Source organism: Tenrec ecaudatus, chromosome 14, assembly GCF_050624435.1.
Source record: "Tenrec ecaudatus isolate mTenEca1 chromosome 14, mTenEca1.hap1, whole genome shotgun sequence".
Taxonomy (NCBI): domain Eukaryota; kingdom Metazoa; phylum Chordata; class Mammalia; order Afrosoricida; family Tenrecidae; genus Tenrec; species Tenrec ecaudatus.
The window spans coordinates 26,256,790-26,269,782 of record NC_134543.1 but is presented as its reverse complement, the minus strand read 5'-3'; the positions used below and the strand labels follow the sequence as shown (position 1 = coordinate 26,269,782).

The 12,993-nt window shown below is 49.9% G+C and overlaps 1 protein-coding gene across 4 annotated transcripts in view; it reads left to right on the top strand.

The window, feature by feature from the left end:
- Nucleotides 1-12,993, top strand: part of NRXN3 (neurexin 3) — a 1,780,548-nt gene that overhangs the window by 31,982 nt on the left and 1,735,573 nt on the right. For all 4 annotated transcript variants that reach the window (XM_075530567.1, XM_075530566.1, XM_075530569.1 and 1 more), the window contains exon 2: nucleotides 7,624-7,641. In XM_075530567.1, coding sequence (XP_075386682.1) covers nucleotides 7,624-7,641 — 18 coding nt within the window. The remainder of the gene's footprint in view (nucleotides 1-7,623; nucleotides 7,642-12,993) is intronic.

Below are 12,993 nucleotides of genomic sequence, written 5' to 3'. Positions count from 1 at the left end.
GAGATCTGTTGGAGAAGGAAAGACAAATATTTTCAGCTAGTAGAGTGTCCCGGGCAAGTGGGCAAGTGGGACCTGCATCCCGGCAAAGATGGAAAACTTGGGAGACCCGGGAAAACCAGGACAGTCCCTTTGAGTTCCTGCTCTCACAGGTTTTGCTGTGTGTGTGTGTGTGTGTGTGTGTGTGTGTGTGTGTGGTGTGTGTGTGTGTGACAGTTAGACCCACAGAAGACCCATGTGACAGCCTGCTTCCTTAAGGTTGACAGCCTTGGAAACCCTCTGGGCCAGTTCTTCTCTGTCCTTCAGGCAGTGATACAGTGACCGCGACAATGCACTCAAACAGAGATTGTGCGGTTTGCTCAGAACCACACAGTGCTTCCTTGGATTGGACAACACCCATGTACACAGGCATGCCCCCCCCACACACACACAGAGCGGTGCGAGCACCCAGTAGCCAGGATGGCCCCGGGGCGTGGCTCCCTCCCAGCCCAAGCCCTTCCTCACTCACTTCTGCTGCTTTATTTTCTCAGGCCGGCAGGCCTGTCATTTTCCAGAACACCTCTGCACTTGAATCTACATTCTATTTTCTCTCCTGGAAAATAGGTCAGACCCAAAGCAGAGTTCACCAGGTGGGGTCCCTGAAGGTTTGGCTGGGACTGGCCTCCTGGCAACTGCCTGGGCAGCGTCCTTTGGGGTGCGTGACGGGGTGTGGAAGCAGTGAGCAGGGCTGGGGTGGACATTGGTGCTGGCCAATTCTGATGATCTTGTCCGAGTAGGGGAGGTGGGGGGGGGTGGGCGGCTTCCCTGGCTGAGCTGTGCCCTGTACGTGTGACACGGGCTGAGGGAAGGTTCCCTCTTCTGCCCCGGTGGTTACACAGGCCCCATCTTGCCTAACTGCAGAAAAGCAGACAAACAGAAAAGGAACTGAATGTACACCCTTTTGGCTGCGGTTTGTTTTGAATAGTCCATCAGCATCCTTGGGGTACTGAGGGGAGGTGGAAACGGGCCAGCTTAGGCCTTTCCTCGCTGCGAAACTCAGGGGAGTGCAGGACGGTTGTCAGGGACTCAAACCTGACCTTGCTTTGCTGCAGCCTCCCTCTCGCCCCCGCCCCCTCCCCCCCACCCCCCGCTTTGGAGCAGGGCAGTCCCAAGGGCTGCAGACTCCAGGTTAATTTTCTTCAGGCCTCCCACCCCCAGCACTGTGTATGTCTTGATAGTCCCTCAGATTCGGAACCTGGGTTTAAGGACAAGTTCTCTTTGCTCTTTCATGCGATGTAAATTTGTCCTCACTTGGAAATAGGTGAACCAACCTTAGCCTCTAACCCAGTGGTTCTCCACTTTCCTAATGCTGCGACCCTTTAATACAGTTCCTCATGTGGTGGTGCCCCCAACCATACATTTATTTTCATTGCTACTTCATAACTGTCATTTTGCTACTGTGATGAATTGCATGACCCTTGTGAAAGGGTCGTTCGACCCCAAAGGGGTCACGGCCCACAGGTTGAGAACTGCTGAGAAAAGCCCAACCAAACCAACTACCATTGAGTCAATTCCGATTCATAGTGACCCTACAGGACAGAGTAGAACTGACTCCTGGGGTTTCTGAGTCTGGAAATCTTTATGGGAACAGAGAGTCTCGTCTTTCTCTCGCACAGCAGCTGGTGCATTTGAACTGTGGATCTGAAGTGTGGTTACAACCTAACCTGTAACCCAGTAGCCACCAGGTCTGCTTACCCCAACCCTTATTGGTAACAAATTCTTCATCCCCATCACTCTCCCTGGATGGACTGCATGCACAGCAAAGACTTTGATTCTTTTCTTACACTGCAACCTGCTGCCATCAAGTCAATTGCAACTTACAGTGACCTACAGGGCAGAAAGGGTTTCTGCTTCATGGCGTTTCTGAGCCTGTAGATCTTTATGGGAGCAGACAGCCTCATGTTTTCCTGATGGAGCTCGGTGGGTTTGAACTGCTGACTTTTCAGGTAGCAGTCCAGTACCTAACACACAGTGTCACCAAGACTCCTTTCTCTTGTACTCAAACGAGGCTAAATAACTGTAAGCAGCTGTCCAGATTTACCTATAAATTCTGAAAGACACATAGGGATGGATTTCATTTATAATCCAAGAACTACCTGTACGGCTCTATTCAGGATACTGTGTAAGTGGCAGGGTGGGGATGGGGTGGCAAGAGAGGGCTATGGGCTGGTCCAACAGTAGAAGTAACATTAATGGAGCTGGTTGTTAACTACAGCCTTTGCATTTGCTATTACATTTGCTTCAACTGGTTGGTCTGGTAGGTGGAAGGCTCATCTTTCATCTTCTTCAGGTGTAAGCTCAAATATTACTTCTTCAGAACTATTACTTGTTCAGGAAGGCCTTCTTTAACTTGGTGGTTCTTAGTTGCTATTGAGTTGAAGGTTGCTCATGGTGACATTCTGTGTAACAGAGTGAAACATTGTCTGGTCCTGCACATCTTCTTGGTCATTGAAACATTTGAGCCTACTGTTGTAACAATGGCATCAATCTATCACATTGAAGGTTTCCCTTGTTTTCACTGACCTTCTACTTTATCAAGGAGTCCTGGTGGCGTAGGGGTTACACATTGGGCTGCGATCTGAATGGTTGGCACCAACAGCAGCAGCTCCTCAGGAGAACTATGAGCTTTCTACTCTTGTGAAGAGTTACAGTCCCAGAAATCCACAGGGACAGCTCTACCCTGATCTATGGGTCACTAAGAGTCAAAATCAACTCAATGGCAGTGTGTTCTACTTTATCAAGCACAGTGTCCTCCACTAGAGACTGTCAGCCTCATTTATCCTGCCGCTCCTTTCTTCCCAGCGCTAGTCACAATTTGACATTCTATTGTAATATGTCTGTTACTGTATATCTTTCCCATTAAAACAAGCTTTGTGAGAGCAGGGATATTGTGTTCCCATCATCAGTGTTTAAAGCAGGGTTTGTATTCCCGGTGTTTAAAGCAGGATTTGGCTTATAATAGGTACCCAGTAAACATGTATTGAATGGACTAGATTATCTTAATTTATAAAACTCACTGAGATAGTTATTTTTAGTCTTTTCATTTGCAGGTGAGAAATTTCAGTCTTGGAGAAGTTAAGATCCTTGCCTATAGCAGAGGGGCAGAGCCAGGACTTGACTCTGAGTCTGTCTCAGGCCCGTTATTAGACCAAAAATCCTGCTTTCTTCTTTGCTGACCTCGTTCTTGGGTGGGCTGTCTCTCTAGGGTACTTGAGATGGATTCTGGCACTTCCCATGATAAGAGATCATCCCATTTCCTGATCGTTCTAGACAGAGCCTCTGGGAAGGCTCTCATTGGCTCCATCTGAGTTACATGTCTGTCTTTGAAGTGGTTATTGTGTTCAAGAGATAGACTATTCTGATTGTCCTGCCTACTCTGATAGCAGCTAGAGGAGAGGCTTTGACTAGATCAAACTCACAGCCTCAGGGTGGGAAAAGGGGGCTCCTCAGAAGATAATTTGGGGGCTGTTCCAAAAAGATGCGGAAAGAGATACTAGCTAGAACAACTGGCCTAATTTATCTCACCTCGTGCCCACCTCTGCCATTTCAGTCATGGTGGTTAGGAACAAGTCCAGGGACTTAGTACACTCATTCTGTTCGGGGCAGGGACCAGGTCACCCTGTCTCTATTGTGAAAACTGATTATAAGGCCCAGAACTGTCCCTGGTCAATGTCATGGTCGTGAAGTGAGCGCAGATCCTCAGTGAAGGGATGTCTGTCTTGGTGACTGTGTTGTCTATGACAAGAACAAATGATGTTTATTTTATGATTTGTGTGTGTGAATTATATAGTGAGGGGCGTTTACATTTCAGACCATCCACTCTGCATTCAATAGTCCAAACCACTCATCACCCCCCACCCCACCCCCTCCGGTTTTCTCTCCCACCCACTCTTGCGATTTCCCTTCTCCCTCTCATGGACAGGACTGGAAAGGGGCCAATTGAAGGTCTGGGGAGAGAAGACACGCAGACAAAGGATGGATTTTATTTCAACCCCTGCTCCTGCTCACCCAGGGTCCCGAGCTCCTCCCCTCTCCTGGCTCACCCGCAGCAGGAAAGAGGGACCAGAGGGAGGGAGAGCTGGAGCAGACAGCCTCTTCCTAAGTGGAAGAGTTGGACCAAGATCACCTAAAGGAACATGAGGATGTCCTGTGGTCTCTTGGTGTTCCCCGTGAAACATCGGGTCCATATTTTTTACACTTCCCTGTGTGGAATTGCACACGGTCACCGTCGGAGCCGCAAACACTCCTGCAGCATTTGCCTGGAGCTGAGCTCAGTGCCTCATCTCATTGATTCTCAGAAGGAACCCGCGAGAAAGTCTCTGCTGCTCCCAGTTTCAGCACCAAGGGGAAGGACTCGCAGGGATTAGGCCAAAGTCACAGCGCAGGGCAGGATTCGAACCCAGATCCCTTTGTCTCTGGAGCTTAAACTGATCACCACAGGGCCAGAGTGGACAACCTATTAGCTTTCAAAGACCTTTGGGGAATCCCAAGGTAGCCTGTCCCCACAGAGCATGCTTCTTTGAACAACGGACTTGGCCCTCCCACCACAGAGCTCCACCACATGTAAACAGTTTGATATCCTGCTTAATTACGGGGTATTTTAATGATCACGATTGCAGGCAATCCATCAGTCACCCTTAATGGCCCCGCTTAGTTATTTATGCAGCATGTTTTCTCTTCCCACCTCTTCTATTTCTCCGCTTTTCCTCCTCCCCCCTGCCACTCCACCCCTAAATCTAACTCCTCAGAAACCTGAAAGGGGTGTGGCTGGAGGGTGACTCAGAGCTCTCTCAGTCTCTTTGGGCGGATATAGCTTCTAGGGATTTCAGGGCGTGGGCTGGAGACCTGCTCAGCTGCTGCCATGGGTCGGTCCCTCCCTGATGCTGACGCACAGTGCACTGCTCAGTTCACCCAGGGTCTGGATTGTCCTGGGACGCGAGCCCCCAAGGACTCTGGAGCTTACCCAATGGGATGGCAGGTGGCTTCCTTATGGACCTGGGCAGCACTGCCGCCCTTGTTAAGGCAGCACATCAAAGGGAGGATAAACCATCACTGCTCATGGGAGAACTACTACGGGACTCTTGCACAGCATCACCCCTGCCCTGCCCCGCCCCCGCCACATTGCTTCAGGGTGATGATCACTTTGATTTGCAAGCTGTACTGATGTCCCACTTGTTCCAGAGAGATGACGTGTCAGTTGAATGACTACTAAGTTCCAAGAGATCTACAATCTGTTCCACTCTGTCCTTGAACTAGCTGTGTGACCTCTCAATGCCTTTCATCTTCTCTCTTGTTCTCCCCCTTCATCTAGGGGAGCCCTGGTGGCATAGTGGTTACAAGTTGGGCTTTGCTCTGCAAGGTTAGCAGTTCAAAGCCACCAGCCGCCCCTCAGGAGAAAGATGGAGCTCTCTACAGTCTAGGAAACTCACAGGGTCACTGTGAGTTGGCACTGACTTGATAGCAATGGGTTTGGTTTTGTGGTTTCATCGAAGTTAATGTGTGCTGGCCCTCTAGTTAATGATTTATTCTTTCTTCTCTGCCCCTAGTTACAAGAATGTTTCTGTGAGTGTGAAAACCTTCTCTTGATTTTTCAAAAAAATAATAGTGGTCTCAAACAACATTTGTCCATATGTGATTGAATTATGAATTTCACGCAGCATAATGTCCACCAGGTTTAACGTGCTGAGGTGTTTTGCAGACGCATTGTTGTTCTTTAGGGTTACGTAATATTCCATTGTGCACATGCGCAATAAAACTTGTGTATTCACTCTTCCGTGGATGGGCATTTGCACCTTTAAATTAAAAAAAATCATCCACCACCGTCATGGCTATATTGACAGCAAAGGTAAATACACATGTTCCCATCCCTTTGCTGCAATGCACATGGGTGTACAGGTATCTTTCACATCACAGCTCTTCTTTCTCTGGGACATCTACCAAGCACTGGAATGATTGGATCCTATGGTATTTCTGGTTCCAACCTTTTAAGGAAGCAGTGGCAATGTGGGTTAGACATTGGGCTACTAACTGCATGATCATTGGTTCAAACCCACCAGCTCGTCCACAGAAGAAAGAAGAGGCTGCATATGCTGCTGTAAAGATGTGCCTTCCTGGTAATGCTACATACGGCTGCTAGGAGCCAGAATGGACCAGCTAGAAGTGGTTTGGCTTTTGGGGGGATGTCAGGGTGGCTGGTCATTTTAACAAAGAAGAGTTAAACTGGAGAATGCTTGTAACAGGAGCCCTGTTGGTGCAAAACATTAAGCGCTCACCAAAAGGTTAGTGGTTTGAACCTACCCAGTCGCTCTTCCAGCTCTTCAAGGGGAAGAGCTGGCAATCTTCTCCGGTAACGATGACAGCTTTACTGCCCGATGGGGCTGTTCTACTCTACCACTGAGAAGAAAATTACTCAACGGCACTTAACAGGACACGTATATTACTCCCCAGATCCCGAGTCTCCCGCCATTGCCTGCCTGGAGGGGCTCCCTGACCACTCTCTGTTCCCTGTTACAGTGTATCTATCCTGTGAACCGCGCACAGTTTGATTGTAGGGGTTATAAATGCCCTCGGTCAACAGTCAAGTCGGCAGTTGGAAACCCCCCACTGCCTCGTGGGAGAAACGGGAGGCTGTCTGCTCCCCTGAAGAGTCACAGCCTCCGAGCCCCACAGCGGCAGTTCTCCCTGAGCAGGATTGACAGTGGAGTCTGGGCGGCTCTTGGTTAAGTTTTCCCGGGACAATTCTAGTTCGTATTTGGGAACGGAGGGAAGATATTGTGATGTTGTTCGTGGGGATGCTGGGAGTGAATGGGTCTTCGTTTTGTGAATGTTGACCGGCTTAATTTGAACATCAACCTTCCTAGAGTTGGGTATTTATTTGTCATTGTCCGTGGTGATTTCAAATGGTAATCCCTGTCCTTAATGATGAAGTGAAAAATAATTCAAGGGGGAAACAGACGTTCATGTTGTAGGGTGAATTAACTACGCACAGGTAATCTCATGCACACTTACTGCTGTCTGGGATGAAGACTGGTCCCTGGGAGTCCTGGGATTGTCAGTGTTTTGTGTCCTTGCACTACGTGGTGAGTAAACACTGCGACTAACTCTTCGCTCTTCTGCCTCGTTCTCTTTGTTCTTCAAGGGAGTGGTTGACTATGCCTATTTCCTCTCTGATGGGAAACCGTGTTTGACTTCCCTTTGGTCCTTGGAGGGGAGGATTGGCTTTGGTGTTGGTGTGCAGCAGGCAACCAGAATATTTTAACCGATATTCTTGCAGGATTCCAGTCTGCTTGGCTCTCTGGAGCCCTATCTGATTCCAGGATGGTGCCTCTCCGGACAGATGTGAAGCTCAGCTCTCTTGCTACATGCACAGTGAAAAGGGAGCTTGGCTCTCTCGGCTTGCATGGGTCATTTGGGTGAAGGTAGAAGGAAGTAACTACCCAGAAGCTGAGCACTTTTGGGTCTTGCATGAACTTGATAGTCATGCAAGGGTGTATTGTACTGTGTGTAGGTGTGTCGCTAACTCGCTTCTCCCTTTTTCTCCTCTTCCCTCTCCTCTCCCTTCCCCTCTCTTTGAAAACGCTGCCACAGATGTCAGTCAAGGTCCAGGTGAGTCTCTGTGTTTGCACAGCTGCCTGGGAATCCCCTCTCTGCTGAATTGTGCATGTGGTTTGAGTGACTTTGGGTGAGGCCCTTGCCTGGGGATGATTACAAGACATCAGCTTGGTGTATTACACTTGGGTTTAGAGGAAGAAATGCCTCAGATTGATGGGTTCACGTTGCTTTCCAATAACCTTTTTATTCCCAAACCAAAAGAATGGAGTTCCCATGCTTAAATAAGCCCTTCTATCTGGGTCATATTTCTGGCTAAATCAAGGAAATGGGAAGTAAGCAGTATTTGAAAACATCTTTTAAAGCTGTCCTGCAACCTCAGGAGCATGTTTTCCTTGCTTCCCATGACTCGTGTCTTCTGTAGCTCCCTGTGGTGGGAAGAGGGAGACAGGACACACTTAGGGTAGAAACTACCAGGCCGGTGAAACAAGGTTTCTTTCTTTCATTTTATTTTAGGAAATGTCCTTTTTTTCCCCAACAGTGAAATGAACAATGTTGGTTTTCTCCTCCCTGGTCATGCAAAACATACTTGTTCACTGTAGTAAAAAAAAAAAAAAAAAAAGAAAGAAAGAAATGAAAAAGAAAGAAAAGTAGAGGAATGGCTTTTGCCAATGGAAGAACCACAATAAGCATAGTTTCTCTTTTTAAAAGCCATCCCCATCCTCATTTAAGCAGTCTGTGCATGTACGTGCATACATACACATATGTACACATCCGAGTGTGCATAGGTACATGCACATATACAAGTCTATTGTAAACACAGACAGAGAGATGACCCTCCCATGTGCAGACACATGTCATATAACGCTTGTTTGGAGACCATTCACATAACGCCATGTTTGGAGACCATTCCAAACGGTCTCCAATTTTGTGAGGGAAGAATAATTAACCTCACCAAGTAGTCAGGGAGCACCATCTTACTGGAGAACTCTGTGGTGTGTTCCCCGGTCAGTCCCTACAGCATGTATACTGCTGATATCATCCAAGCAAGGTCAGTGACACTCTCCCCTCTTAGGTGTGAAGGGGATCTAAGGCCTACCAGGTCGCAGTTTGCCCGAGATTGTTGAGCGAGGCTGGGGTAGTGCTGCAAATGGGCACTGAGCATCTCCTGCCTTCTGAGCCCTGCTGGCCCCTGACTGATAGAGCTCAGGCCCCCTCTGCTGGGACATGCTGGTCCCTTGACTGATAAGGCTTGGTGATCGAAGATCTTATAAGTATTTTCTAACGAGAAAAGTATTGCTTTTGTTTGTTGGGCATTGAGGGACTATGATGGCTTTTGACTAGCAGCCCTCCTTTCAGATGGATGCTTCCTTTTGGTTTTCAACATCCGGAATAATCGAGCAGCCTTGAGTAGGGTCTTTCTGATCACTGATCTACCTGGAATATGATGTAACAGAGGAGAATACTGCAGTGTTCTCCCAGCGAGCACAACAGATTTCTCTGGTCTCCCTCTGATTTCTCTCTCCCCACTTGAAAATAATGGGCTTCTGAACCAAAGCCTTCACAAGATTTACTAGGAGATTTCCTAAAACATATTTTTTTAAGTTGATAATATTTTACTTCAGCTGTTCACCCAACACATATTTACCCAGAATCTCCTATGGTCCAGGTACTGTTTTAGGCCCTGGGGCTAAAGTCGTGAACAAAAGAGGACACAGTCGTTGCCACCTCTCCTGCTTTCTTTGAGTGGAGGGGGACGGACAGCAGGTTCATAGATCAATAGATTAACGATATATCATCAGCATCCACATGCTGCGGTTAGTAGCTGACGTCCAGTTGATCCCTGATTCATGTTGACCCCATGCACGAGGAAGTCAGACCGTATGGTTTTCATTGGCTGGCTTTTGGAAAGTGGACCGCCAGGCCTTCCTTCCTAGTCTTAGTTTGGAAGTCTCGCTGGAATGTGCTCAACATCTTAGGAACACTCAGCTCTCCACTGATGTCCACAGGGTGCATTGTCCAGGAAGGTTACCTGGGGCTCTTACACACACATCCACACAAACACACACACACACACTCACAGTTATGGGTCCAGTCTTCCCCTCTCTACATTTATAATTACACAGGGTCTTGGGTGGAGATGGTAAGTGTTGCAGAGAGAAATGAAATAGGCCAAGGAAGACAGAGATAGAGGGTGGTCAGGGAAGGCTGCTTGATTTGCTCCAGTTGCTGAAGGGGGTAAGGGAGTGAGCACAGCACGGTGCCTTTCATTTGTAGAAGTGCCTCTTGACTTAACCCTTCTGCCCTGGTTTATGTAGAAAGACGACCCAGAGTCCCGTGTGGATCTGTGCACAGTGTGTCCGGTGGAAGGGCTCCCAGCTGAGCGAATGTGTGGGGCCCGCAGGTCAGCCTGTGTTCCTTCAGCCAGGTCTGGGCCAGAGGCCCGCATCTGGCTGGCTGGCGCCCTGGGAAGACAGTATGCTGGCGTGAAACACTGGGGGCTACCAGTACTGTTTTGTGTCTCTTCCAAGGGGTAGGGGTCAGTGGAAGACTGTCCCTCAGAGCAGCAGGCCTGACAAAGCACTCGCTCAAATATCCATTGCCTCGGGTTATTCTCTTAGTGACCCTCTGGGCTCTGAGGACAGGGGGAGCTTGGGCACTAAGTTGCAGGGCCAAGAGGGGAATCCGCCTGAATCCCAGATCTGACCATGTTGATTTTGCTCCAGAGCCTTCCGAGGCTCATTGCCAAGCCCCTTAGCCCTCCATGCCTGGCTCTGTTCTGATTTCTGGGCCTGCAGAAGCTCTCCGGTCTTGACTCTTTCCTGGTGGGCCTGCATGTGGCAGGGGGTGGCCTGCGTGAGGCAGCCCTGCCGAGGCCTGAGAGCAGCATCCCACCCACCTCTGCAGGTGATCTGGAGCCTTAGTGAGTCTTGTGGGTTTTTTTTACACCTTTCCCCTTAGGAAGACAAACTGAGGATTTCATGAACAAATGTACTAGGTAGCTAGTGGTCTCAAGAAGACTTTAAAAGTACTATTGTTTATTTGATTACTTATTGCATGTGCAGCAGATTGGACAGAAGTAAGCCCACTGGAAAAAGATGGGCCTGGGAGCTGGGGGAGAGGGCAAGCCTGGAGAGGAGAGAGAGGCGCTTTCTCTGGGCTCATATACAGGAATGCCCACAGCCCCTCCTCGGGGATCTGGGAGGGAGGGAGGGTCATGGGAATAAAGGTAACAACACGCATTGACACATGTGCCTTCTGCCCTCTTATTAATTCTTCATACACATCACCAGGTGGGTATCACAGCCTTGTGACAGCTGACTCACAGGAGCCTCAAAGAACTTGGGTAGCTTCCCAGAGTCACCTAACTTCCAGGGACAAGCCCAGCACCTCCCCAAAGGGCTGCCTGACCCCAGGAACCAGGTTCTCTTTCTTCTCCACCTGACACTTCCACGGCACAGCTCTGTGCCATGACTGCATCCCTGCATCCCCTCTGCCACCCACGGTGCAGAGCACAGGGTCAACCCTCAAGGTTGCTGGGACAAAAGGCATGGCCACAACCCCCAGGGACATCGTGAGTCTGCAAAGCCCCCTGCCCATGGCCATGCAGTCAATTCCAACTCTTCTCTCTCACTGTCATGAGTTGGTTCTGATGGATAGCATCCCTGTAGGGCAAGGTAGAACTGTCTCTGTGGGTTTCTGAGACTGTAACTCCTTCACTCCGTACAGGAGTAGACAGCCTGCTGTTTCTTCCGCGTTCCAATTAAAAGCAACCTTAGATAGGGTTTCTGAGACTGAATCTTCATGGGAGCTGATAGCCCTCATCTTTCTTCCACAGAACAGTCAACCCTGCTAATGGCCATCCTTCCAGTTATCAGCCCAATGCCTGGCTCCTTGTGAACCCCCAAACCAAAAGACCAGAGTCACTGTCCCTGGAGTCACTATTGATTCTATAGGACAGGGAAGAATTGCCCCCTGTGAGTTTCCCAGACTGGAAGCATTCATGGGCATAGAAATCCCATCTCTCTCCTGCAGAGTTGCTGGTGGTTTCAAACTGCTGACCTTGCAGGTTGCAGCTGAATGCATAACCACGATGCCACCAGAGCACCCTGGAGGGTCCCCAGATGTGTGGAGTTAAAAGGAGCCCGCCTCTGTTGCTCTTTAGATGGGGAGCCGGTGGCTCCAAGAGGGAATGGGATAGCTCCCTGGCCATGTGGCATGTGAGAAGGGAATCCTGGCAGGTGCTCAGAAGCCCAGGGGCTGTTGTCATTGTCTCTCTGGGCTGTTTGTCGGCCAGGGTGATGGGCTCTGGAACTGTCTGCACAGAGTGGAGGAGGGTGAGGGAGTGGGACATCTGGGAGACCAGGGCCTGCTGGTGTGAGACCCCTCAGCCAGCCCCCTGCTTCCCCAGCCAGGTGGGGCTGGTCATGTCCTCCAATGACAGCCTCTCTTCAGAAGGGATAATTTCTCCGGCTCTGCCTGCTGATTAGTGCTGGAATTTAAATGAATGACTGTGACCTTGTGGAAGTGCCCTAGTTATTCCGAGGCCCGACAAGGAAAGAGGCCTGTTGCTTTGGTCCATCAGAGGCCTGGCAGCCAGCGGGGAGGTAGGGCTCCTGTCTGCTGTTGCCGGGACCTCCCTCCTGCTTGCTTGCTCTCCTTCTCTGCCCCTCCTTGTCCTTCCCCTTGAGGGCCAGCAACCTCAGGCTGCCCGCATGTGGGGAGGGCAGTGGGTGATTTGTCCCAAGTCCTTCCTGTTCCCAGGGAGCCACCCAGCCTGGCCTGAGGAGCATGAGCATGGTACTGAGCTTGAGGTGGGTGGCCGCAGGTTGGCGGGTCTGCAGACAAAGGCGAGGGAGGCCCCAGGACCTGGCCGGTGCCAGCGTGATTCAGAGAACAGTGGCATCCTGGCATCTGCAGCTTGTTAGAAATGTCAGCTCTTGGGTTGCAGGCCGACCTTGCTGACCCAGACTCTGCATTTTATCAAGCCCCCAGAGGCGTGCCCCAGAAAGAGGGGAGGTGCACTGTCTTCAGAAAGCTGAGGTTCCTTCCTCTTTGGCATCCGTAGAAGGCTTTTTCCAAGAGAGCCCATTGACCCTGCTAGCCGCCGCCCCTCCTGCCCCCTGCATTTCAGCACCTCACCCCAAGCTCAGCATGCAGAGATGGGCTTTGTGGGCTAACAGGAGGTTCAGGGAGAGGAATCAGTATTCATTTGGTATGTGTGTCCCGAACTGTGTCCACATTCACACACTGCGGGGCAGGATAGTAGAGGATCAGCTGGGTCTGCAGACCCAGTGGGTGGGCCATACCCTCCTGCTTTCTTATGGCGGGTGAGCCCGGCAAAGAATAGCTACTGTACATTGCCAAATGGTTGAAAGCAATAGAAGAATTCGCAGCACACCCACATGC